At 58.8% G+C, this 26,639-nt stretch overlaps 1 protein-coding gene across 1 annotated transcript in view; it reads right to left on the reverse strand.

The window, feature by feature from the left end:
• Positions 1 to 25,652, reverse strand: part of PPFIA4 (PTPRF interacting protein alpha 4) — a 31,758-nt gene extending 6,106 nt beyond the window's left edge. Inside the window, exons 1-21 of the mRNA XM_074163551.1 lie at positions 25,416 to 25,652; positions 17,120 to 17,221; positions 16,826 to 16,990; positions 16,142 to 16,216; positions 15,004 to 15,099; positions 14,349 to 14,570; positions 13,744 to 13,890; positions 13,477 to 13,615; positions 12,769 to 12,848; positions 11,748 to 11,879; positions 8,802 to 8,893; positions 6,141 to 6,282; positions 5,687 to 5,892; positions 5,005 to 5,245; positions 4,740 to 4,775; positions 4,018 to 4,151; positions 3,698 to 3,861; positions 3,019 to 3,112; positions 2,536 to 2,617; positions 1,893 to 2,093; positions 1,092 to 1,154 (exon numbers count right to left, since the gene is read on the reverse strand). Of these exons, the coding sequence (XP_074019652.1) occupies positions 1,092 to 1,154; positions 1,893 to 2,093; positions 2,536 to 2,617; positions 3,019 to 3,112; positions 3,698 to 3,861; positions 4,018 to 4,151; positions 4,740 to 4,775; positions 5,005 to 5,245; positions 5,687 to 5,892; positions 6,141 to 6,282; positions 8,802 to 8,893; positions 11,748 to 11,879; positions 12,769 to 12,848; positions 13,477 to 13,615; positions 13,744 to 13,890; positions 14,349 to 14,570; positions 15,004 to 15,099; positions 16,142 to 16,216; positions 16,826 to 16,990; positions 17,120 to 17,221; positions 25,416 to 25,652 (2,850 nt within the window). The remainder of the gene's footprint in view (positions 1 to 1,091; positions 1,155 to 1,892; positions 2,094 to 2,535; positions 2,618 to 3,018; positions 3,113 to 3,697; positions 3,862 to 4,017; positions 4,152 to 4,739; positions 4,776 to 5,004; positions 5,246 to 5,686; positions 5,893 to 6,140; positions 6,283 to 8,801; positions 8,894 to 11,747; positions 11,880 to 12,768; positions 12,849 to 13,476; positions 13,616 to 13,743; positions 13,891 to 14,348; positions 14,571 to 15,003; positions 15,100 to 16,141; positions 16,217 to 16,825; positions 16,991 to 17,119; positions 17,222 to 25,415) is intronic.
• Between the last annotated feature and the right edge of the window lie 987 nt (positions 25,653 to 26,639).

Raw genomic sequence — 26,639 nt, forward strand, 5'->3', positions numbered from 1 at the left:
GCGTGGGACCCCTCGGCACGGTGGGACCCCTCGGGGATGGGGGTCGGTGTCACGGCTGCACGGCTCAGGGAGCTCAGCCTTGTCGACAGGGTGCTGGGGACACCCCCACCCTGCTGGGCCCGGGTTTCACCCCATTTCTCCGTCAAGTAAGGAGGATACAGGATGGGCTGGAGATGGCACAGACACTGGGGCTCATCCATCTTTCCTGGGAAATACGGGTAGTTCTTGGGTGCCCCAAAGGACAGAAGGAAGCAGAGAGAAACCAAAGCTTCGGCTCATGGGTCACAGCCCCCAGCGGGGCTGCCCAAACTCACTTCCCAATTTTGTAGCTATTTCTTCCCTTGTCAACCTGCGCTGGTTTTGCTCAGCCTCACAAAGCCTGCCAAGGGGAAGTGTCACATCCCTGCCATAACTCTGAGCTCTCTGTCCCCAAAAGGCACCCCCAGTTACAGGTGTCGGTTACAGGTCTGTGCTATTCGACCAGCCAACACAAGCTTCAATAAAATGCCTAATTCACACAAAAAATCCAAAATTCTACTCCTGCTCTGAGGTATGGACATGGGGTCCAGTTGCAGAGAGGGGCACATGGCTACACCTCTCCAAAGGAGCCGGAGCTTTTGGGAGCACGGCTACATCCCTCCAAGGGACCCCAAGCCATCAGCCAGAGTGGTGGGGACAGATGGTGGAGACAACATTTGGGTGTGCTACGGTCAACAGGAGATTAGACGGCGACTTCTTTGGGTATAACCAATGTGGGACTCAATCTCACGCGTCTATCTGAGATCACTCTTGTGTTTTGTCTTTCCTTCCTCTACCTCACAACTGACACACCATCTACTCCAGACCCAGCAAAACCCACAGGGGCTTGACAAAGGAAAATGCATCTGATGTTTTTTAAGCCAGTTTTAGAAATTTTGGGGATATTAAAGGTTGAAAGATGGTTTCTAAACAGGTGCACAGTGCCGGCCAAGAGCTGACACATGAGACGGAGCAGAGATCTCCTTCCCTCCCAGGGTTTAGCGTGTTAATGCACGCCTGGGGCTCAGCCCGGTAACCGATATGCTGTGCAGCAACAGTGGGGCCGGCCTCACCGTCTTGGTGGAAGTCGCCATGTTCTCCATCTCTTCATGTGTGACCCAGACATTTCCAGAGGACTGCAGGGAAAAGAGCAGAGTGGTCAGGATAAACCACCACGGAGCCGTGGCCTCGGCTTACAACCGTGCTGGAAATAAGCCTGGCTCAGGCTTATGGAGGATCAGGCCACCCTTGCACTTGGAGCTGTACTGGGGAGATCTCGCACTGTCCTTGCAGCTTGGGCTGGTGGCTCCCCACTGCCCGGGAGGACCCCGGGCTGTCCATGCAGCCACACAGAGCACAACAAGGACCACTGGCCCTTTGGCTGCCCTTATACTTTGGAGTTATGCCCATGGAGCCTTCAGGCTTGACTCGGACAGCCATGACCCCAGCCATGGCCATCTGAGGGGACACACCATGCTTGGGGCCCTTCTGCTGACTGTCTTTCTGTCTTGGCATTACTGGGGCACCAGTAACCCCTCAGGGGTTTTGGGGACCAGCACAAGACATGATCCCTCCCTCTGTTCCGTGTCCTATCCAGCCTCTGAGTGTGAGACAAGAGCATCTGCTGGTGCCTCAAGACAGGAAAGTGTTTCACACTCGATGGCCATAAACATCTTTGTGCCTGAGGACACTTGTATGGTGGTTTGACTGGTCCATGAGGGAACGTCACCCTCTCTACAGTCACACTTGCTTGTGACACTGTGACTCCCTGGGGACTGATGGACCACTGGGTCTCAAGGAGTCAGGGAAAGGGGGGAAGAAGTGCGTCGTCCTGCCCCATGGAGGGTCTGTCTGCAGGAAGAGTGGGCACTTACCGTCCGTGAGGTGGGTGGTGCAGAGGGGCTTGTGAGCGAGACCATCTCCTGGATGGCCAGACGCAGCTTCAGGCGATGCAGGGCATTGCTGATGCCGATTTCCCTCTGGATCTCTGTGTCGGACAGGGCCGACATGATGGCTCCGCTCTTCACGTTGGCTCGGCAAGCGGCAACGTACCAGGCCGGCATCCCCACCCAGAGCTGCCAAGACAGGGCAAAGCCAGTCACTGCCCTGTCGATCTTCCCTCACTTCCTCTGGTAGGACCAAGGCCACCCAGTTTGAAGCTCAGTATCAAAGTTGGGGACTGACATGGGGCTCCTTTTTCGTTTGTACCTTGGCCTGTGGCTGCCCAGCACCCCTATATCTGATGGACACAGCACAGAGCAAGAGCACCCACTGAGCCTTTCAACTAAAAGCTACGGCGTGGGCTTGAGGAAACCCCATAGCTCTACAGATCATGTGAAGGATCTGCTCTGCTCCCCCAGATTTTGCAATCACCAACCATGTGCATGGACCAAGCATGGTGGGACTGCAGGGTGCTGCACTGCTGCCAGGGGAGCACACTACAGACCGACGGCGACTGCAGAGCTGTCAGGGCATGGGGACAACGCAGGGACAACGCACGGGCATGCTCTGCCTCACCTCCAGCCAGGAGACAACCGTGGGGCCGTCCCAGTGAGCAAAGGGCAATCCTTTCCTCCGAGCCTCTTCCAGGAGTTCGTGCCTGGAGGGAACAGAAGCAGACGAGTGATTTGCTGGGGGCTTGTGGGGAAGGGAGCAACTTTTAAAAGGGAAGAGACCATGGGCAGTAAGAACCAGCTGGCAGCAAAGCAATAAAGGAGCTAAAAGTGCTCAAGAGAAGGTGAAGATGAGAAACATTTCCAGAAATTCCCAGTCCCATACCATGGCTTCTCACCCACAGAATCACAGCATCATAGAATGGTTTGGGTTGGAAGGGACCTTAAAGATCATCTAGTTCCAACCCCCCCTGCCCTGGGCAGGGACACCTCCCACCAGACCAGGTTGCTCAAAGCCCCGTCCAGCCTGGCCTTGAACCCCTGCAGGGAAGGGGCATCCATCAGGCAGGACATTTTCTTGCTGGGGCAGGGAAGGACGTTCACTCACTTCTTCCGCAGGCGCCGATCCTTCTCGGCCTGAGCCCCCAGCTTGCCAAGTCCCAGAGGGTCCTGCATGCCCACTTCCACGTCGGTCAGCAGTACTACTGTGCAAGCAAAAGATCCTCACGTCAGTGTGATGTCCCATGGGTTCCGTGGGGGCACTGCCACAGTCCCCATGCCAGGGTGTGGGGGACGCAAAATCGCAGCACAGGAGGGGACAGTCTCCATTTCCAGCCCACCCCCACAGCCCCCCTGCACGCCTGGGAAGCCCAAGGGGATCCCCTCCCATTTCAAAATGCTCCACATCAAAGCAGTAAAGGATTTAGGGGTTGGAAAAGCAGCTCCTACCAAAGGGCTCTGCAAAATCAAGAAGGTCCCGTGTGGAGGGAAGCAGATTTGGGGACACTAAAGATGAGATACAGTGATGGGGGGGTCACCATGCTCATGGCAGCTCTTGCAGAGCACTAAGACCGACACCACGCTCAGGCCAGAAAGGACCAGCACCCAACGGCCCTGGAGCCCCAGAACCAGTGGCCCCAACACCCCCAAACCAGCAGGGGTGTCCCTGCTCCTCCGCCTGTCACCCCAACGGCACCCCAAATCCAGACTGTGCCGGGAGGCGTGCAGAGAGCCCGGCCCGAGAGTTCGCCCGCCCGGCCCGGAGGGGAATAGGGCTGCTCACGGACCCTGCCCCGTGGCCCCTTCTCTGCTCAGCTGAATCAAGCGACCCTTCTCTTTTTTCCCGAACAAGCGCCCGATGGAGGATTTGATCCCCTTCCTCTTGGAGCCCTTGTGCAAGGAGTCCTGGCTGCTGTTGCTGCTGGGGTTGCTGGCCTGCTCCTCCAGCGAGCTGGGGATGGAGGAGGGAGAGGAACAGCAAAGCCTTTAGGTTATTCCCGAGCAGCGCACAAGCCGTGGCAAACCCCAGCCCGACCCACAATCCCCATTAAATCCTCAGCCCAACAGAGCAGGCGCTGGTGTGAGATCCAAAGCCTGCTCCACGTACCTCTTCCCATCCTCCTGACTCAGCGCAGGGTGGCCCAGCTTCTCCAGCCGCAACGTCCTGGGTGAGGATGGGGGGGACGTCTCACATTTGATGGTGGTTTTATCCTCGCGGCTTTCATCCCGAGCTGCGGGTGACTGAACAAGCAGAGAAGCCGTGAGGCTGGGTGGCCAAAGCCAACTCCATCCTTGCCCTGCTGCCTGCCTCTCTCTTGCTCCGTGGAGGCATGGCCAAAAGAGCCACCAGGGCCCTGAGGCTTTGCCACGCTCCAGGATTGGCCTGAACTAGAGCTCTGGCAATGGCTCGAGATGCCCAAGCAGATGGGGAGGATGTGGCCGGATGGCCAAGATCCTGGGAACAGGGAGAAGAGAGGATGCAGCCCCCTGGTCCAGCTCAGGGTGTGGGGACAGAAGCTGCTGGCCCTCAGCAGAGGGCTCTGAGGAGTACAGATGGGAATGTCTCAAAGACACCCTTGTCACCAGAGGGGACACACAATGTTTGAGGACCTAGCGGCTTTCTGAACCTCCCCATGTCCTGCCAGACCCCCCAGGCTGCCAGCGGACACATCTCCAAGGACCTTACGGGATCCCCATGATCCTCCTGCTGAATCCCTGGGATCTCCAGCTCCATCCCACGCCTGCTGTGCCCTGACCTGGTGCGGACAAAGCCAGGAGCAGGCTGGAAAAGGGGCTTGGACAAAACCCAAGGGGATGGGAGCCACTCACTAGCAGTTTCCTCCGGTGCTTCCTCAAGTCGCTGGGCTGATTGCAAGGGGGAAAGCGAGAGAGACACAGAAAGGGGGGCAGTTAATGGAGAACCCCCGCGCAGAGCAGCCCCGGGGCCAGGTGTGCCAGGCTGGCAGACGGTAAACACGGGCACCCCCCTTCCACCCGCACCACCCTCCCGCACACCCGTGCAGACACCGGGGCATCGCCCCCACCCCACGTGCAGACCCGGTCCAGCCCCCCATCGCCCCGCGCGCCTCCTCACCAACGTCATGATCCCCATGCGGTCCAGGTCCTGCGCGGCGCTGCGGGAGGTGAGCTTGGGGGTGGAGCGGCCGCTGAGCGGGGGGGACGAGCTGGCCAGGGACAGGGCCGTCAGAGAGGTGGGGATGGAAGCCCTTTTGCAGAGCTGGGTGAGGTTGAGGCCCTCCATGCTGCCGCTGGTGACGCGGGTCTCCAGCTCCTCCGCGCGGAGCTCGGTGGACTCCTTCTCCTCTTGGATCATCCTGGGGGAGTAGCGGGGCTCAGGGCTCCTGGCTCCCCAACTTTCTGGGGAGTCATCTCACACCTCCCAGCCATAGGATCTCCCTGCCCTGGGGAAATGCACCTTAGGTGCTGTGACTCGAGTCCCCAGTTTCCAGGAATGGCAGCAAGACCCATTGGGATCCACATAAACCAGCTGAGACACACCACAATTTCTTTTAATATTCATGGGGGACTATTTTTAAAATTAATGATCCTTTCTGTGAGCCAGCACTGGTGCAGCTGAGGGACAAGGACCAAGCCCTGTGGCTGGATGTCCTGGAGCCATTTCCTTGGCTGAAGCTGAGCCAAGATCTCAATTTTAGGGCATGAGAGCCTCCTCCCACCTCCCGGCACTTTGTTTCCCCCCCGGAGCCATTTCAGAGCAAGGCAGTGCTGGGTTTTGGCCACGGTCTGATCACTACCTGATCTCCTCGTTGATAGCATCCAGCTGCTCCTGGAGCATCATGGCCAACGTCTGGGCATCAGAGTGCCCACCAGGGGAGAGCACATCCATGGAGCTGAAGAGCGTCTCGCGGTCATCCTCATCCACATCAGAGATCTCAGGGTCGCTGTCGAAGGCATGAGGCCCCGTGGCCAGGACGCTGCCTGCCTGGGCCTGCTCCCAGTCCTGGGGGAACAAGGTCTACTGGTCCCACATGGCACCTCCAAGTCTCCAAAAGCCAAACTGGAGTCCTCCACACAACAGTCACACCTCAACACAACCCCTGTGGGGAAACCCTTCCTACCACATTATCCCATCCACGCATCAGGTTAAGGAAAATGCCCCATGTCCCCAAGTCAGGGACATGTGAGACCACTGCGTAAGGCAGGAGAAGACCCCAACTCTGACGCCATATTGGCATGAAGATGGATTACCTTGGCTGGCTCCTCTCGCCGGGCAGCGAATCGGCCCTTCTGCGCCCGAGGCATTCCTGGGGCTGTCCCGAAGGGCTCGGCGGGGGCATGGACCACAGCGCTCAGTGGGAAGCGCAGGTCTGTGGTGCTGCCCATATGGGACCTGGGGAGAAAGAGCCTTGTTGGGGACACTGCTCCATGCAAGGATGCCTCTGTCCCTGGGCTGCTCCCCTCGCAGCCCAGGCTGGCTCAGGACAGAGGAGGACAAGGCCACTCCGGGATGCCCACACACTGATGCCTGCCTGCTCTGCATGAAATGATGTAAAACCAGGCTTCAGAAAAGATGCCCCATTCCCCCCACGCTGGCCCTGGAGATGGGCTCACAGACTGCAGGAAGCTCATCCCTGGGCCCTTGTCCTGCTGCTCCCTCCCCGTGTGCTGCAGCTCCCACTGGGGCATCCAGTCAGGTCTGGCCAAACCCACCCTGCCTTTCTTCTCCATTCCCGGGGTACACAACAAGGGCTGGCCGGGGAGATTTTCTCCTTCTTTTTATGTTTTCTTCAATATTTTCACAAAAAAACCCCACCTCCTGATAAATAAAATCCCATTTGAAACAGATCTTCCAGATGTGGGGACATGAGCCTTGTTTGGGAGTCCTGGGTCCAGTTCTGGGCCCCCTGGTTCCAGAAGGAGAGGGAGCTGCTGGAGAGAGTCCAGCGGAGGCTACGAAGATGCTCAGGGAGTGGAGCATCTCTGTGCTGAGGAAAGGCTGAGGGACCTGGGGCTGTTCAGCTGGAGAAGAGCAGCCTGAGAGGGGATCTCATCGATGCTGAGCAATAGCTAAAGGGCGGGGGGCAAGAGGATGGGGCCAGACTCTTCCCAGTGGTGCCCGGGCACAAACTGGGACATGGGAAATTCCATCTCAACATGAGGAAGAACTTCTCTCCTGTGAGGGTGTCAGAGCCCTGGAACAGGCTGCCCAGAGAGGTGGTGGAGTCTCCTTCTCTAGAGACATTCAAACCCTGTCTGGACACATTCCTGTGCAACCTGCTCTGGGTGACCCTGCTTTGTCAGGGGGTTGGACTGGATGATCTCCAGAGGTCTCTGCCTCTGTGATTCTGTGATCTCCCAGCAGAAACTGGCTGGGACTCCTTCCTCCTCCTCCTCCATGCTTGGGCTGGTGCTCGGGAGCAGGTCCCTGTGCCAGGCAGGATAACACAGAGGCTGCTGTTGGACACGAGTCCACTCTTTACCACTCATGGCACTCATTTATATCTCCATGTTGCCTGGTTGCTCCTCCTCACCTGGAATACCACATCACGCAGCTGAGCAAAGTGCCTTCCCGGAGCAGGGGTCATTACTCCCTATACACATTGCCGTAGGAGGCGTGAGGGTTTTTTCTTTTAAGATGACAAAAGCTGTTATCCAAGGCAGATCCGTGTTTTTCCACCAGGGTGGGACTGGTTTGCGGCGCAGACACAGATTTGGGCTCCCACCCCAGCATCCTACCGAGCCCAGACAAGACTGTTAACACGGGCAGCTTGGCTTGGCGTCAGCCTGGTGTTTGCAGACGAAGGCAGAGCCCAAGTTTTAAGGGGATTTAAGCTGCGGAGCCGCTGACAAGCTGCTCCCGAGCTAAAAACAGATAAAGGCACCTTAGACAAAAGCTGACATTTCAGCTGGGGGATTATTCTGGCCTCTGTAATGCAAGCTTTCTGCTGATTTTTCCTCCAAGAAATTAAAAAAAAAAAATAAAAAAACTGTCCATCTTCTTCTTACAGACCCATACAAAGAGGTCCCACACGTGTTCCAGACACTCCTCTGGCACTCAGCTATCTGTCATCCTCACAAGTTCTTCCTCTCTCCCCAGCTTTTTCTCTCCACGACAGATGCGGGGCCTCCAGCCCTTCTCCTCTCTGCCGCAGCTGCTGGCAGATTCAAAGCTGGTTACACTTTTCCAGCCTTCCTGGGAGGAGAATGTTCCCCACTGGTGGTCGCTCTCATTGAGAGGACGTGGTCTCCCAGGCAGCCGCACAAGGCACTGGGGTGCATCTCCTGCTGGAACCCTCTTTTTCTAACCCCCCCCCCCCGCCTTGGTTTCTTGCAGCGGCGCAGGGTACCCCCGGTCAGTGCCCGGGCTGAGACCCGATGGACTCACCTCTCCTCCCGGTGCTCTGGGCTGGGACCTCCCCATCTCCCAGCTGACTTTAAACGAAAGGGTGTGGGAGGACCATTGTAGAAAGGAGGGGAAAAAAATGGGGGGGGTTCATTCTCCTTTGCCTGCAACAGCTCAAAAGAGATTCCTCCTTCTCCAGCAGCCCATCCCCAGCACGCCACAGGGGGAAAAGCGTTTGGTGAACATCCAGCTTTCACATAAAATTAAACCCTAAGGCCTTTGTGCAGAAAAAGAAACGATGCCCAGTGGTTTTTTGCCATTAGAAAGGCGAATTTTGGGCCATTCAGTTGGGATGGACTATTCTCAACAGTCTTGCGTCCCACCCCAGAACAAATCCATGGTGGGGACAGCACAGCTGGAGCTGACCCTGTTGCGATGAACCACCCTGCAGCCTGCACTGAGGCTTGGTGAAACCAGAAATGCCTGATGCCAACAGCATTTTGGGGCCTTAAAAGCAGAATGCCCCGCCAGCCATGGGTGCAGGAGGGAAGCAGGGTGGCCCTTACCTTGCATGCACGCTCTCCACAAATGTCCCACTTCTGGTCTTGAGCTGATCGACCTCCAGCCTCAGTTTGTCGATCTCATCGGACAACCGTCGCTGTTCGGGGTGAGACAAGGGACAGGCAGGGGTTGGTTTTGCTCTGAAGAGCAGCCAGGTTTGGGACAATCCACATCCTCAGCTATTTCCAGGTTTATATTCCCTTTAAAACCCCCACATCCCAGGTTTAAAGCACCTTTGACTCATCGGTAAAGAAACAGCTCATGCAGGCGACAGTGAATGACGATGCCGGGGCGATGCAGCGAGGGGAGGAGGTGACCACGGGCCAGACAGACAGTCAGACAGACAGACACACGTGTGCCCAAAGCGATGCTGGTTTGAGAGATGAAGGAAAACCAGTCCCACTGGGATGCTCTGGTTTTGCTCCAGGCTGCACGTACACAAAGGGCCAGCAGTGAGGGACCCACTAGCCACATTTGATGCTGGCCCCGTCCCTCCTGCTGCCAGCCCCATCCTCATCGGCAGCCTGTGCCTGCTCTGTGTGGCCGTGGTGCCCCGCGGGAGATGCGAGGGGGGAGGCTGAGGGTGGCTGAGGAGGTGGGAAGGGGACGGGGATGGGATTCTCCAGGCACAGCAGGATCCGGTCCCATGGGCAAAGGGGCAGATCCAGGGTGGGCAACATGCAGGCAGCGCCATGCAGGGCTCCCAGCTTTGCCTCTGCCTGCAGCCGAGCAGCCATGGCTGGGATGCAGAAGCGGTGCCCACACATCCTTGCTGCGGGAGAGCAAGGCCCTGGGCAAGGGGGAAAGCAGCCCCCCAGCCCCCACAACCATGCATGAGACATGGGGCACGTCCCAAAAGTGCCCATTGCTTCAAAGAGCTGCGACCCTCCAGCTTTCCAGCACAGACCAACACGGACTGGTGTCACAGACCCTACTTAGATGTTTTATCTGAGGGCAGGGGGGTGTGAAGACCTACGGGGCCTCCTGCAAGCTGGGCACGGAGCAGGTCCTCCCCCGAGTTCGAGTGAGAGGGGAGAGAAAGCCTCGGGGGGTGAAGGGGACGTGGCTACTCCAGGGAGCGCTGGGGTGAACCCTCCTCTAGAAGCCACCCCGTCCTCGCTGCTGTCCTCGGCGGGGGGTCGGGGATGGATGAACGTGAGAGAAATATGGAGACGGGACTGAACGTGCCTGTTAGGGAACCGAACCGGGGGTCTCCGGGGAGGTGGGTGGCAGCTTCCGTCCAGCCACTGCGTGGGTTAGTTTGTGGCCTCCTGCTGCTGGGCGCTTTGGGATCCCAGCTCCTCCGAAACTAGGGTATTTTAGGAGGCGCGACTGCCACTAGCCGGGGACTAGGAGTGAGGAAGCGCAGTCACTAGGGCAGGCTCCCTGCAGCGGCATTTACCTTGTCGTGCTGGTGTTCCTCTATCTGCTTTTGGGTATTTTCCAGCTCTTGTAACAATGTGTTCTTGGGAAAAAAAAAAAAAAACAAAAAAAACCAAACAAACGAAACAAAAGAAAAGGGAACAAAAACAGGAAAGAAAAAGAGAGAGACCGTTTAGGAAACGGCCGCGTGGACTCCCGGGAATGGCCAGCGTGGAAGGTGTGACGGATGCCTGGCAGGAGGGATGGCAACGGGTCCCTGATCTACTCCTCACCTACCTGCTTGCGAACCGGTCTCTGCAGACCTCCTGCTCCTCAAGCAGGGATGCCGTAGCTCAACTCCTGCCCCACACCAGGGCCAGGGCACGGCCACGGAGGGCAAGCGGTGATTAGAGAGTTGATGGGCAAGGCGTGAAGATTAGGAAACGCGTCTGAGAGGAGATCAGCTCCTCCAGCAGCTGGATCAAGGGCAAAAATGTGCCCTATGTCTAAGCTAGGGAATAGGCAGGGGCAAAAGAAGATGTGTTTGCAACTGCTTAACCTAGTGCTCTTTTTTGGGAGGTGCTGGCAGCCAAACAGGATCATTTTTGCCCATGGAAGACCTGGAGGAACTCTCTGGGTGAGCCATTGCTGGCAGCAGGCTGGGGAGCAGACGATGCCTGTTCAGGAGGTGCCATTGCTCTGGTCCCTGTTCTTGCTGGGGTGAGTATTTGGACTCAGCCCCACGTGGAGGGTCCTGCTCTGTACCCAGAGCCACTCAGACCCATCCGCCCAGTGACTGGACACGCTGGGACAGCCAGGCCTGCTTGGGGACAGGAGGTGCAGAGCAGTGGGGGAGACAGACCTAGTCCTGGAGGCATCAGGTGGGGGATGCAGCCCCTCTGTGCTCTGACTTGCTGAGGGGAGCCTGGTCCCTGCAGGAACCCAAAGAGAGGTGAATTATCAAGGGCTGAGCTCCCGGTGGCACTGCGAGGTGAATCTTTGCTTATCGCATTCATGCTGGGGCAGCAGCAGCTCCAGCTGGCTCCTCAGAGGAAAGCCCGGTTCCCCAGGAGGAGCCCGGTAGGAGCTGGGAGGCTGCTGGTGGACTCTGCCCTGGCTCGGAGCAGGCAGATCCACCCCAGCTTGGGGGACAGGAAGGTTTCAAGGCAGCACGTGGAGGGGGTGGGCAGGGGGGAGAGGATGAACGCTGCATTTTCTCCTGCAAAATGCAGTAGGGTTTTTACTCGGACAGCCGGGCACAGGCTGGAGTCAAGGCTGCACCAGGAGAGAAACAGGGAAGGGAGGGAAAAGGAGCAGGAGAAATCCTGCTGCTGTGGGAGGTGGAAGGTGGTGGGGAGCGGGTCTCACCAAGCGAGGGCTGGCTGGAGGGGGGGGTGCGAGGCAGAGCACGCTTCCCTGCACTCCCACCAGCCCCGGCTGGCATCCTGCATGTGATCATTTCTCCATCCCTGCACAGGTACTTCCAAACTCCTGCACTGTGGCTGGCCGAGGCTCCGTGCCGGAGGGGCTGCGGACCCCTCAACCCCCCCACCAGCCCCCCAGAGGACCCCCTGCCCCCCAGCCACTACCTTCTCCTCCAGGGCTGCCATCCTCTCCTTGAGGTGCAGCTGCAGCCGCTCGTTGGACTCGCTCAGCAGACGGTCCACGGTGTCCGAGAGCCGCTTGTTGTGCTCCTCGTTCATCTTCTCCCGCTGGCGGGCCTGCAGCGGCAAACAGTGACCATCCACGTGAGATCCAGTGGATCTGTTCCTCCTGCCACGAGGGGCTCAGCGCCCTCCTGCCATCCTGTGTCAGAGCTGATCCACCAGGCCCAGCTTTTGGGGAAAAATCCACCCCTCTCAGCACAGATCGGACCCTCTGGTGGAGCTCTGCTGGTCCCTGCCATTTCCCAGCCAGGGTTGAACTGGAGAGAGGACAGGATCTAGAGAGCTCCTGCCTGCCTGACCCTCAAGAAAGGTTCACCCATACATCTGCCAGGGACAGCCACGCTGGGGGCACATTCCAGACCCCAAAGGGTGCTGATACTCTGGATTTGCAAAGGTGTCTCCAAATGTCGGCCCCAGGCCAAAACAACCAGGGCTTCCGCAGGGGCACACACTGTAATGCCATCTGGGCAACCCAAGAAATGGGCATCACAACCTCCTGTGTGGACAGCCCAGCCACTGGCTAAGGAACACAGCAGGAATTGTGTGTCCTGTGACACATTGGCCACATCCCTGTCTTTTTGAGGGGCAGGACCCTTTTCCCCCAGTGCCCATCGGTCCCTCCCTGCTGCTTATCCAGGCTGGGGGGAAGAGCAGCTGGAGCTTCCTCCTCTGCCCTGCATTTGGGGTCCCAGTTTTCCCGAGGAGGTGATGCTGGGAGAGGGGGAAATCACAGCAGAGAGTGTCATGAGCTCCTGGGTGACTCTAGATGAAGAGATCCTGGATGGGAAAGGATTAACCAGGCCCCTCTCTCCATCCTGCTTCGGAGACACCAACGATCCCACCATTTGTGGTGTGCTCAGGTTCCTAGCCACCATGGCAAAGCGGAGTCAAGGCCGGATCACGACCCACAAGGACTCCCTGGTCCAGGCTGAGCAGAACTTACCCTGGCGAGCTCCTGGTTCTTCTCCTCTAGCTGGCTCTCCAGCTGCCGGAGGTGCTCCTCGATGCTCCCGTGCCTCTCTTCTGCCTGGGAAAAGCAGAGCAGCCCTCTCGGATAATGCTCCCCAGAACCATGCGGGTTCTCCAAGCACTCCTCCTGCCTCCACCCCTGCATCTTTCCCCAGATGCTGCTCTCTCTCCCACTGCCTGCACCCCTGCCACGGTTCACTGCGTGCTCTGAGCCCAGAACAGCCCCGCTAACCAGCTGATGGGAGATGGAGGGGCTCTGAGAGGGACTTGGTACCCATTCCAGTGCCTGGGAAGGGCAGGGCTGGCTGTATACACATCTCCCTCCAGACCTGAGCCCTCCCAGACCCAGCCTGGGTCCCTCCTCTTCCTCCTCATCCCAGGGCTCTCCCGGCACAAGCTGAAGCCCACTCAGATCAACAGGGCCATCTCTGCCTTGGAGAAAGGAGCTTAAGGAAGGCAGCAAACCCCACGTATGTGGTACATGTCAGGAGCTTTAAAAACCATGCTTGTCCCTGCAGCCACGGGGGAGGCAGAGGACAGCAAAGCTCAGAGGCTGGAAATGAGAGCAGGGTGCCTTGGGCTTGCCAGGGGCTTCATCCCTGCAGGGGGGCACCCGGACCTGCCTCTTCCTCTGGTTCCTGTGCTCCCTCCCATCCTGGCTGTCCCCGAGCGTCCCGCACACTTGCCTTGGTGAGCGCGGCGATGCGCTGGGCCAGCTCCGCTTCCACCTCGGGCAGCGTCTCCGCTTTCCGCATCGTCTGCTGCAGCTTCTGCTCTGCCAGCTCCAGCAGCTCCTGCAGGTGCCGGGCTTTCTCCTCGCACTGCAGGACAGAGCAGGATGGGTGCCCAGCACCAAGACTTGCCTGTGTGTCCTGTCCCCGTCCCTTGCTTCTCCCTCCCAGGTCCCCAGGGTGGTGGGGAGGGAGTCTGTGGGTCCAAGCTTTGGTACCTGGCGGTGCAGGGACTCCTTGTTGGCCAACTCGCTTTCCAGCTTGTCATTGAGGTCATGGATGGAGGTGGCTTCTCGCTGAGCTGCCAGGTAGCGTTTCTCCAGCGTGGTGATCCTCTCCTCCATGTCCTCTTTCTGAGCCAGGGCCTGGGGAAGTGATGGGGCTGTCACATCCTAAATCCGTGTCACATCCTAAATCCACCACTAATTTGGGAATAACCGGGCCACCCAGCTCCTGCAGGCCTGGGACACCCCCTGAGCCCAAGCATGCAATGAAAACCCTGCTCCGCTCAGGCATGAGGGACAGCAGAGCGGGAGAGGAATAAAGGGAGAGTCAGGCAATCACAGAAAAACCTTCCAGTGGGGACCCAGCTCACTGCCCCGGGCCTGCAGCGCACCGGGGTATCTCAGTGTCTGAGTATAACCTCAGGGATGTCCTGCTGATGGACTTGGGGATCCTCTCCCAAAGGCAGTGGTCTCTTTTGCGGAACACTGACCTCCACCCTGCACACAACAGGGGCTACAATCCCTTCCCAGCCCAGAAGCTGCTGTGAACGTCTCTGCAATTGCAGCAGGCCTGGCCGTGCGAGGGGGCAGTGTCTAACCTCTCGGAGGTCCCTCTGGTACTTGCTGCTCATCTCCTCCGATTTGATCAGGTCCTTCCTGGCGGTGCCCAGATCCTCCTCCAGCTCGGCGACGCTGGCAGCCAACGCGGAGATGCGCTCCTTGGCTTGGACCACTTCGAAATTCTGCTTCTCCAGGAGCTCTTGCAGCTCCACCACCCGCCCTGCCTCATCGTCCGGGTGGACGGAGCCGTTGGAGAGTCGCTGCAAGGCAGCAGAGAGGGAGGCGGCTGCCGGGCTGCCCCAAAGCACGGGCTGGCGTTGCCGGCAGCTAGGCAATGGGGGGAACACGGCCCTGCAGGGACCCAGTGAGGCAGCGGGGACTGGGGACGTGGGGCTCTGGGACCCCCTGTCAACAGTCTCCGCTAGCTTCCCACAGGCATGATGGAATAGGGACGGGTGAGGGCTTCCCAGAGCGTCTCCGGGAAGCAGAGCCCCTGGGAGCAGCTGAGTGGGAGCACAAATTCCCCCCCACTCAGAAACGGCCTGTATCCACCGGGAAGGGCATTTCCCAGGGCGCTGGACCCAAGGGAGAGGGGGAAAAGAGTTTGCCGCATCCTGGAGGCAGTGACAAGGGGGTTGGAGAACTGATGGCCTCAGTGATCATGGTCAGAGCAGGGGTTTCTGGGGCTCTCACCTTCCAGGGAAGCTTCTGTGCTGGCTCCTTGGGCTCCCTCTCATCCCGCTCACCCGCCGGGGCCTCCCGCGCGGCGCCTTGCTGCAGAGCCGCCACCTGCACGACAGCAGGGCTTAATTAATGAGGGAAAGCAGATGAGACCAGCTGGTCTGGCCACGGGTGAGGCCAGCCCTGGTGCTCCCAGGTCTGCAACCGGCTTCCCGCTGGCTTCCTCCACCGTCACATCCAGCTACTGCCTACGGCGGGGAGCGGGGGGGGGACAGGAGGGAGAGGGTGAAGAAGAGAGGGGAAGGCAGAGGTGCTGTGAAGGCTCAGCACCGGTGGAGGATGAAGCCCCATCTTGCATGGACACAGTGGTGCTTGCTACAGGCAGGCAAGCAAGCAGCCGGAGCCCTGGCAGTAAAGTGATCTCTCAGGGAATAAACCCTGACATGGCAGCCTGCTCTGCCGGGGGAGGATGGGGAACGGCCCCCGAGAGGTGACCGAAGGGCCAGCACTGCCTCCCCCTTGGGTGCGGGGACGCACCGCGAGATACATCCTGGGAACTGGAAAGAGGAGCAAAATTTGGCCAGGCAGAGGCTATGAGGATGGCTCTTTCCTTTTGGCAGCGGTGGCTGGGCACAAACTCCGGGAAGGAAAGTGCGGTTCACGGTCTCCAAGACGAACAGAGATAAATGCTGGGACAGAGAAGTCCCCACGCCAGCACCCGAGCGAGGAAGGAAATGGGGGATGCAAGTCGGGGTGCTCGGAGCAGCGGGGTTTGGGTCTCTGCTGGGGCAGGGGAAAAGCCAACCAGCAAAGTCACTCCCAGCCCCCTTAAACGATTCAAGGTTAGATTGTTTTTGTCAGTGAAACGAACACCAAACAGCAAAACAAGAGAGGAAACCTTGCCCGTCAGACAAGTTTTCAGAATATTTACAAGGTTTCCTCAAATACAGGCAAGGCTTCACGTAAGTAGCAATTTTAGAATAAAAGCCTTACATTAAAAATGCCCAAATGCCACTTCTCCGATCTGCACGATCATTTGAGGGTGGTATTTCAGCAAATTCAACATGAACTTATAAATGTACCAGGGAGCAGTCCCAGCCCAGCAGGTGCCCAGCAAGGGCCCAGGGCAGGCTGCCGAATGTCCCCTTACCTGCCGATGGGCATCCACGAGCTGCTCCTCCAAGGTTGCCACTCGCTCCAAAGCTGCTCGCAAGCGTTCCCTGACCTGCAGTCATGTAAGATAATGGGAAAAGCCATTACGTATCTGTGATGAGGGTGCCCAGGATCTAGGCAAGCTCCCAGCCCCTGTTGTCTGGCCAAGCTCAGCTGGATTCACATCCAGGGCACAGGCTCAGGGATGCTCCAGCCCATCCCTGGGAGAGCAAAAGCATGTTGGAGGGAAACAGCCCACACCAAATTCATTCTTGCAGGACACCCATAGTTGGGAAAGCCTGAAGATGTCTTTTAGCAGAGCAAGGAGCTGCTTGAGGTAAATTAATCAGGAGGAACAATATGAGCTGTAATGCAAAGACTGCACCAAATGCCACCGCTCACCACCACCATGTGAGGGATCTGGGGAAGCAAGATCCCCATCCCTGACAGCCTCAAACCCACAGCATCCACTTGGCAGCCCCACTGGCTCCTAAAAAAATAAGGGTGCTGCAGCTTTTGGATACCCAAGAACTTCCTCCTGAGGGACCCCATGTCACCACCCAGCTTAACAACAACAAATGGCATCCAGCGGGAGGGGGGAGGAGGGTTGGGAGAAGGTCAGCTCTGAGCAGGGGATGCTCACGGAGCGAGCCAGGAGAGAGGTCCCAGCAGCCTGTCTCACCTTTTCGTCTAGCGCCTTGTGATGCTCAAAGAGTGACTTGAGCGCCTTGAGCACCTCGACCTCACTGGAAACCCCAGACGGTGACTGGGCCTGACGCTTGACCACGGTCATCCTCAGGGACCGCTCATGCCTCGACACGAGGCACTCCAGGTGCTCCAGCAAGAGCTGCAAGAGGGCAAGCAGGGCAAGGCTCTCACCACCCCAGGCACTGGCGATGCCGATATCGGCCCAGCAGCCTGCGGTGTCCCGTGTTTCTGGGGACGGAAAGCCAGGCAGCAGGTTTTCTGTGCTTACCCGGGTGTTATTGCGCTCGGCTTTCAGCTCCGAGATCTCCTCTTCCCTCTCCAGGAGCTGCTCCCGGCAGGCACTGAGCTCCCGCGTCAGCGTGGCAAACTCCTGCAGAAATCGGGACACGGCGGTGAGCAGGGAGAGCGGGACGGAGCCGGAGCCAGTGTCCCAGCCCCGCTGCTGGGACCTCCAGCACAGAGCATTTCCCATCCAAACCCAACCAGCGAGAGACAGAGACACCAAGGGGAACACTGAGAAATCAGTGGAGAAGCACAGCTGGGCTGGGAGATGATCTATTCCTGCTTCCCTACATATTTTGGAGAAGGGAGAACATATCATCCCAATATTTATCCGTTTGATTTGAAGTCCAACAACACAAGAAACTGCTCTACAGCTCTAGAGGCGCTTGATGGCATTTAAAGCATCCCAGTCAAGGCCACCAGCATGCTCCCATCCCCACTGTCCCCACTGTCCCCCCACTGGGTTGGCTGACGCAACCCAGCAGAGCACCCACCTTGGAGCATCCCATCAGGCTAAAACTCACCAAAAGCCACAGCCGGCCAGGAGGGTCCCCTGGCCCCGAGCCAGCCTCTGCCACAGCCTCTGGACCTGGCATCATCCAAAGGGAAGAAGAGCTAGATCTGCCCCAGTCCAGCATGTGGGGCCCCACTGAGTTCCTTATGGGGCACCCCTAAGCCCCGAATTCCAGCTGAGAGAGATGGGGCACAGCAGGAGACGTGGGAGGTGCCACCAGTCCTTGCTGCAGTCACCAGTCCCTCCCGGGAGGTGACAGCCAGCAAGGAAGAGCCGTGCACACAGCGGTGCCAAGGCAGAGCCAGCACATCCTTTGGGATACGACGGGCTCCTCAGAAACCAAGCGATTGCAGCGTCAGAGGGGAAAGGAAACCCGCTGTGACGTTCCCAGGATGCAGGAGAGTTCATTTTCCCTTAAAAAAATGAAACCCCAGCCCCTGGGTTTGCCCAAGAGCACTCTCCCATTGCTCCCAGTTGCTCTCTCAGTCGCCAAGTGGTGCCAGAACTAAGCGACATTTTGCAGCTGGGATTTTTGGGGGTGAAAAATGCAAATGTGGAAACGCTTCATGAATTTACACCAGTTTCGCGGTGTTGTTGAGAAGAACTGAAAAAGGAAAAGGGTTTCAGAAGAAGCTGAGACGGATTTGACTGAGCATTAACAAACCAAATTGTGACTGGGGGCTGAAAGCGGTTTTACGGCGTGAAATTCCCTTTTCACTTTAATTTTCAAGTTAAATAAATAAAACCCCTTCAAACTGAAGCAAAACCTTGACGCTTAGGTTGAATCAAATGCTCTGCTCGGCTCAAACGAAACCTCTCGCAACAGCTGACGTTCCTCCCAGAAACCAAGAGCTTTTTAATCTCCCTTTGTCCCAACTAGACTTTCCCTCTCCCTTCTCACCCCACACTGCTCACACTGGTGGGGTTTTTAGCCTGGCGCTGGTGGGGACGGTGGTGTCACTGGTGATGTTGGGACAGGACCCGAGCACGCCGCAATGTGGCGGAAGGGAAAGAGCCATTGCAGCAATCAGTCATTGTCCCCATAAATGCTCTTCTGCCCATCACCGTGCCTCAGGGCTGCTGTCATCCGACATCCTCACCCCAGGGCCTGAGTGCCCCAGCTCCTTTCCAGCCCCACTCCTGCCCTATTGCTTCCCCAGGGACCACTCCAGCCCTGGGGTCATCCCTGTCCCCATCACTTCCCCAGGAACCACTCCAGCCCTGGGCTCATCCCTGTCCCCACCACTTCCCCAGGGACCACTCCAGCCCTGGGGTCATCCCCATCCCCACCACTTTCCTGGGGACCATTCCAGCCCTGGGGTCATCCCCATCCCCACCACTTCCCCAGGGACCACTCCAGCCCTGGGGTCATCGCTGTCCCCATCAGTTGTCCCCCGAATTGGTCACAGTCCCCCAAAGCTCTATCACCAGCCCCTGCCATGCCCGGGCCCCATCCCACACCTGCTCTCAGACCATCCCACAGCCCCCCAAAGAGTGGTGGACCCCACTGCCAAGCGGCTTCCCCGGGAGATGACTGTGCCGGCCAAACCTTTCCCGGAGCCGTGCTCTCCCGGCTGGTGGGGATTCCAGCTCGGCACAGCCCAGGACACACACACACACACACACACACACGTGCGTCACACCGCTGGGTTATGCAAGCTCTGCACGCAGGACCGAGCAGCTCCCAAGCATCCCCATGGATTATATCAGGGCTGGGAGTGCCAGTGAGCGAAAAGCGTGTGAGAGGTGCCAGATTAGGTTCCCCTGCACCGCTGGCTGCTTCAGATTTAGGGATATGTCACTCCCCCAGTCCCTCAATATGCCAGGAGACAGGCAGCAAGGCTTAAGGAGCTCACCAAAAGCATTCTCACAGCCGTGATGGCCCCACGAACATCTTTCTGAGCCCAAGCTATAATGGCGTGTGACACTGTTTGCAGACTCTCCCAGCCCTAGGGCAGGGACCCAGTGGATCCAAAGCCCCCAGATCTCCAAAGGGTGGAAACCTCTTGCTCTGCCCCGTGGCTGGCGGGGGAAGCCGGGGCTGCGGATGTGGATGCTGTCCCCGCCGGGGTGAACAGGACCACCTGCGGCGTGGGACGGACGGGACAAGGCATCGGAGGAGCAAGGGAAGAGGGATGCCATGCCGGGGGCAGTGATGGCCAGCGCTCAGCCCTCCTCACCCCGTGTTGCTGCCTGGCCCACCCGGGCTGGCCGAGCTGTACAGACTGCGCTGCAATCAGGCTTTCATCCCGAAAGGCAAGGAGATTAATAGAGAGAGAAAATCCGCTGCAGAGAGACGGGCAGCCCCCACCCCGGTGCAATCCACGGGTCAACGGGTCAGAGCGCGGCGGCGGCTCCGCTCCCGGGCACAGCACAGAGCTCCTGCCCGACCCCATCCCACCAGGGTGCTCCTCTCCGAGCCCTCCATCCCGCTGGGAATATGTGGATAGATCCTGTGCTGTGTCTCCCAGCGAGGCTGCCAGGCCTGGAGCATCCCACAGCAAATAAAAGAGACCACGGTAACTGTCCTTCCTCGGGAAAAGGCTGCAAAAAGGAGCATTTACCACCAAAAATAGCAACACCCCTGCAGCAAGATGGGACAGCAGCAGGGGTTAGTTGAGTACACAGGGCTCGGGGCACTTGCAAGCCTGATTTTGATGCTTTGGGAATAAAAATATAGGAATAAATCAATTCAGCACATGCCTGTAGCTACCTCCGTCAGCCCCAGCTGTGCCAGACGTCTGCCCCAGCGCTGCCACCTTGCTTTGGGCCACTGGCGGGCATCAGGCGAGTTTGGGGACCATGAGGACAAGCTGTCCCCAGCTCCGGGCTGCAATGTCACACCACGGAGCACAGCTTTGACCCCCCACCGCAGGGACGCCATTGCTCTAAGTCCCAGCAAAGTGGCGATGAAGAGGATCCGGGCGATTTTCCTCTGCCCTGGCCACGGCCGGGAATCTTCCAGGAGATGCAGAGGCGCCTGCCCCCAGCCCCGATAATCGCTCAAACTAAGCAGGGACACCTATAAACGGATTAGAAAGTGAAGGAGGTGCCTGATCTTCAATCAAAGGACGGATGATGAGACACAGCCCTGGGAGTCCTGGGGAGCCCTGCGGGAAGCCCAGCAGCCTGGGAAGTGGCTAATTTGGATTAAAACCAAACCACCCAAAGCACGACCGGCTGGGCTTAGCCCCAACCCCCCGGGTTAGGAGGGAGCAGGGAGGGTGTACGGATTCTGTTTTCACCACCGGAGCAGGGAGGGAGACCCAGAGCAACACACAAGGTATTGAAACGGGGCGTTGTGGCTCCGGGCTCGGCTCTTTGGCCAGTGCCAGGCACGTTTGGGGTCTTGCCCCTTGGCTGCATCAATGGGGAAGGCACAGAGAGGAGCTGGAGGGAGCCCAGAAACCAGCTACATGGAGATGGTTGGGAAAGCAAGGAGAGGTTTAGGAAGCTCAGGGGGAGAGGGCTTTTTTCATAGCATGAAAAAGCTGAAATGCAAAAGTCCTCAGCCCGCAGCCATCTTCTGCTCTGATAGAGATGCAGTGAGATTGCACCAAAGTGAGCAAAATTCCCCCGTTTGCAAAGCCATCATTCCAACGCAGCCGAGCCTCAGGAACAAACTGGCTCCAGCTGTGGGATTAATGGCATTTTAAAGCCCCTAATTGGAGTGATTGCTCCTGACGGGCCAGGCGTGCGACAGAGGGTGATGTGGGAAGGATGCCCGCACCGAGAAACCAGCACTGCTGACTCGGCACGCGAGGGATGGAGCCCCATCCGTCTGTCTGTCCGTGCTGGGGGCTGGCAGACCCATCACCTTAGTTTCTCCTTGCTGCCCCGGGAGCAGGGCAGAGTTATGAGAAAGCCCTAAGTCAGAGCCGAGGGGATAAACACAACCCCAGCAGTGTGTAGCATGGGATTACGAAGATTAAATCCTGCCGGGTAAACCCAGTGCTTCGACCATCACCCACCCTGAGCGCCGAGCAGTGTGGTGGCACGCCCTGGACCTCTCAGCCACGGCACCAGGACTCTGTGGGGACCATCCATGGGGAATTGGTGTCCTCGCCTCTCCATACATGGCCACGATGTGTATTTCCACCCAGGATTGCTCGGGGAGGAGCATCGTGCAAGCAGGAATCCAACGCCTCAGCACCTTGGTCTTGTTGAGTGGTGGCCAGTTCCAAGGGTTCAATGTTGAGCTACCAGATCCCTCCAACCTTCCCCAAAATCTTGAGACACTTTAAAGGTCTCACCCAGTGGGTGTTTTCCCCCGGCTTGCAGCTGCTGCGGTTCCTGTTTTCACGCTGCTTTTTGCAACCATTAACTCTAGATACATTTTGAAGTTAAATGGGAGGAATTTGGGGTGATCGTTTGATGTCAAGACCCTCCCCAGCTCCTGGGGCACCTCCAGGGGGCTGAAGGAGTCTTAGGGGGTCTGCCCACCCCAAAAAGCCCAGCTCTCAGCTCCCCGGGCAGCCCCAAGAGGCAGCGAAGGCACAGCAGAGCGGGGTCTGCAAGGAAGAACTGCAGGAGGTTTCCACAGCTATTGGTAGCCTTCAGCACAGCAGCCCCTGTGAAATTTGGGAGCCCGTCCTCCCCCTGACACAGCTGGGGACTCTGACTCCTGCCCTGGCAGGGCAGGGAGAAGTGCCATCCCACGCAGGACCCTGCTCTGGGAACACATCTGGATACACCTGGAGACTTGCATGTCACATCCCCGGGTGGCACCTACACCAGGAGAGCAGGGGGGAGGCCGAGCCGAGTGGCCAGGCAGGAGGGAGCTGGTAGCCATGCCAGGGCCCCAGGGGGCTGCTGAGAGCACCCGGACCCCAGCCAGGGCTTGGTCCTCGCCCACACGCCCCCTGCACAGGCAGGGAGGGCAGGGGGATTGGAGCCGAGAGCTTTCAGCCCGATTAAGTCGCGTTCAGCGCTCCCACATGAATAAATAAATCATGTAAGAAGCATTAAGGCAGCTTAGTCTCCCCGGGAAATCGCCCTAGAGTTCTGCCTTTTGGGGGCTGAGGGATCCCCCATGGATTAGAGGGAGAGATGGTCTGGCCACGTGGGGCAACGAAGCCCTGCACGGGCAAGGGGGAACGGGAGCTACAGGCAGGAGAGTCCCTGGAGCATCAATGCCTGCCCCGGCCAAGCACATCCCCTGCCTGCCCCACGCGTGGGTCTGCCCCCGACACATCCCCTGCCTGCTCCATTGGTGGTTCTGCCGGCACTGGATCCCATGCCGACACAGCAGCATCCAGCTGCCACTGTGCCCTGAAAGGATGCCAAGTGCCACGTCCCCCAGCCACCAGCCACCCAACCCTCCCACGTCCTCCACACAGCCAGGGCTTGGCTCTTCGGTGACACCAGGGAAGGGCTGTCAGTCTCGTGGGGGCCCAACCCTGCCCCCAAAAAAAGAGTTTCTTCAAGCAATCCAGCTTGAACCTCGTCCCAGTGGGGTCTGACACGTTGCAATCAGCTGCTGGGCAAAAGGGCTCGCAGAGAAGGAGGAAGAGGATGGGACAGGCCCATGGAAAGCCCCCGGGGAAGAGACCCGCCGCGTCCTGCTTACCTGGTACATGCACATGCTGGGATTAATCCCATTGGGCAGGTGAACGTCTTTGGGTTTGCTCCCCGCGTTCATGCCGAGCCCTCATCTCCCACCAGGGCAGCCTGTGCAGCCCCGAGGGCGAGCAGCACCGGGGGCCACCGTGCCCGGTTGCAGAGTCCCCCTGCCCGTACGGTGACAGTCAGGGCAGCGGGAGGCAGCGGGAGCTCAGGGAGATTCCCCATCTGCTGCCCACCCTGGTCACATCCCTCCCCGCGGGGCAGGAGCCCCGGCTGGAGCGGGGCACCCAGTGGGCTCGTGGGTGCAGGCGCTGCCACCGAGTCCCTCTGCGGTGACCCAGTTTGCTCCGTCCGCACGCCGCCCGTGCCGAGGCACTGGAGACCCTTTATTGGAGCAGGAGCGGAGACTAAATCCGTGCGGTCCCTTAATCCGAGGCGGCTGCAGCGGGGCGGGCAGCGCGCTCAGGGTGACCTGGCTTGCTCTCTGCAGCGTGTACCGGCTGGGGAGCGGGGAGCAGAGGGGACGCGAGCCCCCGGCACACAGGATGTGGTGGTGGCCCTGCCTGCACCCAAGGCTTGGGCACATCTCAGTGCATCTCTAGGGGAAGGGAGCAGCTCATCCACGGGGACCCCAGGAGCTCCTGGGGAAGCTCTGCCAGGTGTTTGGCTTGGGCACATCTCAGTGCATCTCTAGGGGAAGGGAGCAGCTCATCCACGGGGACCCCAGGAGCTCCTGGGGAAGCTCTGCCAGGTGTTTGGCTTGGGCAGAGCCAAGGCCAGAGCCGTGGATGGGACATGGGCTGCCTTCCCCCTGCACCGCTTTCCCCTACTCAAAGCGGAGAAGGGATGCCGAGAGCTGGCCAGCCACCAGCACAAGCCCTGTCCTGGCACGTGCCACCAGTTTTGATCCACTGGTTATTTGCCATCTCCCTGGGGTGCCCCAAACCCCAGCACCCAGGTAAGGCAGGAAGATCCAAGGTCTCAGCACCGGCACAGTCGACACGGACATAAGCGTTCGAAGCCTCCTGCTTCCCCTGGCTGCTGGGCTCTTCACTGGCTCTTTGTACATCTCAACAACAGAGCGATGAAAAAGTCCCCCCATATCCTGGTTCCCCCCAGTCTGGGATGCTGAGTGCTGCCCCGTAAGACCCCACAGGGAAGGTGGGCAGCTTGTTTCCACCCTGCACAGCCCTGCGACACTGATCCACCCCACTCTCTTCCGACCTGAGCATCTTTGTGGTGGCCAAGCTCAAGTCCAGGTCTCTGGAGTACCTGGAGCGGGTCCTGCAGGTGGAGGAGCCAGGAGCAGAGCAACACCAGGCCCTCAGCAGAGCCAGAAACTCCAGCGGAGTCATGGCAAGCCCCGATTTCCCCATGCCCTGAGCTGCTTGCTCAGCACAGACCTCCATCAGCCTCCCTGCCCGCTGCCCGGCCACTGTGGAACAAATGGACCCACCGCGCCGCCCCGATCCCCACTCTGCACCCAGTTCTGCCTCCAGCATCCCCTCTCAGGACCAAGCTCAAAACAAAGATAGTCCCATTGCCCACCATCGTTCCACTGGGCAATGGGGCTGATTGGTCCCCTGAATGGGGGGAAATGGGGCTGAAAATGGGTCCTTCCCAGCAAGGGAAGGGGCAGGGAGCAGAGGCTCCCCTCCAGCAGTGGGGAAGGAATGTGGTTAATGTCCCCATTCGGGAACTCTCTAAGTGCCAGTGGGGACGCGTGGAACCGAGGACTGCATGAGGTCCCAAGGAGCTGGCTGGAGGCAGCAAGTCAGATCTGCTACCCAAAATGTGTTGTCTGCTCCCTAAGCGTTCTTTGGTGCCAATGAGCGAGTGCGGGCCCCGGATCTGCCTCCCCATCGCCCTGGGGTGTCCTCGGGAAGGTTTTGCTTCTTCTTCATACCCGTTCCCCTGCACACGAGGGGCGATTACAAACCCACACCTCCCCGCACGGACTCACAGACCAATGAGGGGTACAGAGGAGAAGGGGAGATGTGTCCAGCTGGTTGTGGCTTGGCCTGGGAGAACCTATGGGCTTTACTGTTGGCACGAGGTGGAACACACCCGGCAGCATCACTGCCTTTTAGCACCACCACTTAGCACCATCCTAAAGGCATGAGCTAAAAACCACATCTGAGCGGCTGATCGCCCTCGTATGCCGCAGTGAAAGCTGCTGCTCATCGCAGGGCCACGGCCTTACCTGTGGGAGGGCTGAGTTGAGCTGCCTCTGGAGCTGGTCACGCTCCCGTAGGGTCTCCTGCAAGCGGCTCTGGGTGACAGAGAGCGTCTCGCGGGTCTCCCGCAGGGTGTCCAGCAGCTTGTCCCTCTCATCCAGCATGTTCACCATCAGCTGCTCAAAGTCGGCATCCGCCTCAGAGCCCTGGGGGGGACCCAGAGGGTCCCCCTCGCTGATGGTGGGCATCACCTCGCACATCATGGCGGGGTGCGACAGGCAAACAAGGGTCCTGGAGGTGCCCGGTGGGGCGGGTGGTGGGTGTTGTTGAGCTGCAGGGCCCCGATCACATCGCTACGGGCTCCTGCAAGTCAGGGGAGGCAGCGCTGGAAGGGGTGATGGGGTGGTGAAGGTGGAGGGATCCCCATCCCTTCTTCTTGGGTGCTAAGCAGAAGCTGGCATCAATCCGGTGGGGATGGAGGGATGTCCTTAGCACCAACAAGGCCCTCGCAGTCTTAAGCTCCCACTCAGCTGCTTGTCACCGCCAGGGTCACTTGTGTCACCTCTCTGATGCCTTTCAGAGGGGCTGGAGCATCAATGAGCCATGGGGATGTTCAGAGGGGGACAAAGCAACCCTTGAGGACTCGTCCTGCTGGGGAGCCCAAGCTGGCAGCAGCAGAGGGAGGGTCTGGGGTGTATTTGGGCTGCCCGGACATGCTGAGGAGGAGTCTGGTGGTGGTGAGCTGTTGTCCCCAAGGCTGGATGAGATGGTCACCGCTGGTCCACAAACGTGTCTCCGTTTCACATCACAGCTCTTCAAACACACAGTGGTGACCTACAAGAGAGGAGACAGAGATCAGATCCCTCCTGCTGCACCCAAAATGCCCAGAGCATCTGCCCAGCACCCTTTCCCCCCATAAAACCCTGTTGGGCTGCACCAGGCAGGCTCAGCACCCACAGGAATGGGCTGTGTCAGGTTCTACCACCCTGCGCCCATGAAGGCACTATACTGCATCCAGTACTGTACCCAGCTGCAGGGAACAGCATCCCAGGACCCAACACCCTGCAACAGTCCCTGGCATTCACATATCCTGGGTCAGGATCCTGTCCCCTCCATGGGGTGCCCGGCTGCCGAGGGACCCTATGGGTCAAGTGTCCTCCAGCCATAGAAACTCTCCGTTTGCAGAAAATCAGGCTCAAAGCTGAGTTTGGCCCAAACCTGACCTCACCCTGTGGTGTCAACGGGGACAG

Source organism: Numenius arquata, chromosome 24 (genome assembly GCF_964106895.1).
Source record: "Numenius arquata chromosome 24, bNumArq3.hap1.1, whole genome shotgun sequence".
Lineage (NCBI taxonomy): Eukaryota > Metazoa > Chordata > Aves > Charadriiformes > Scolopacidae > Numenius > Numenius arquata.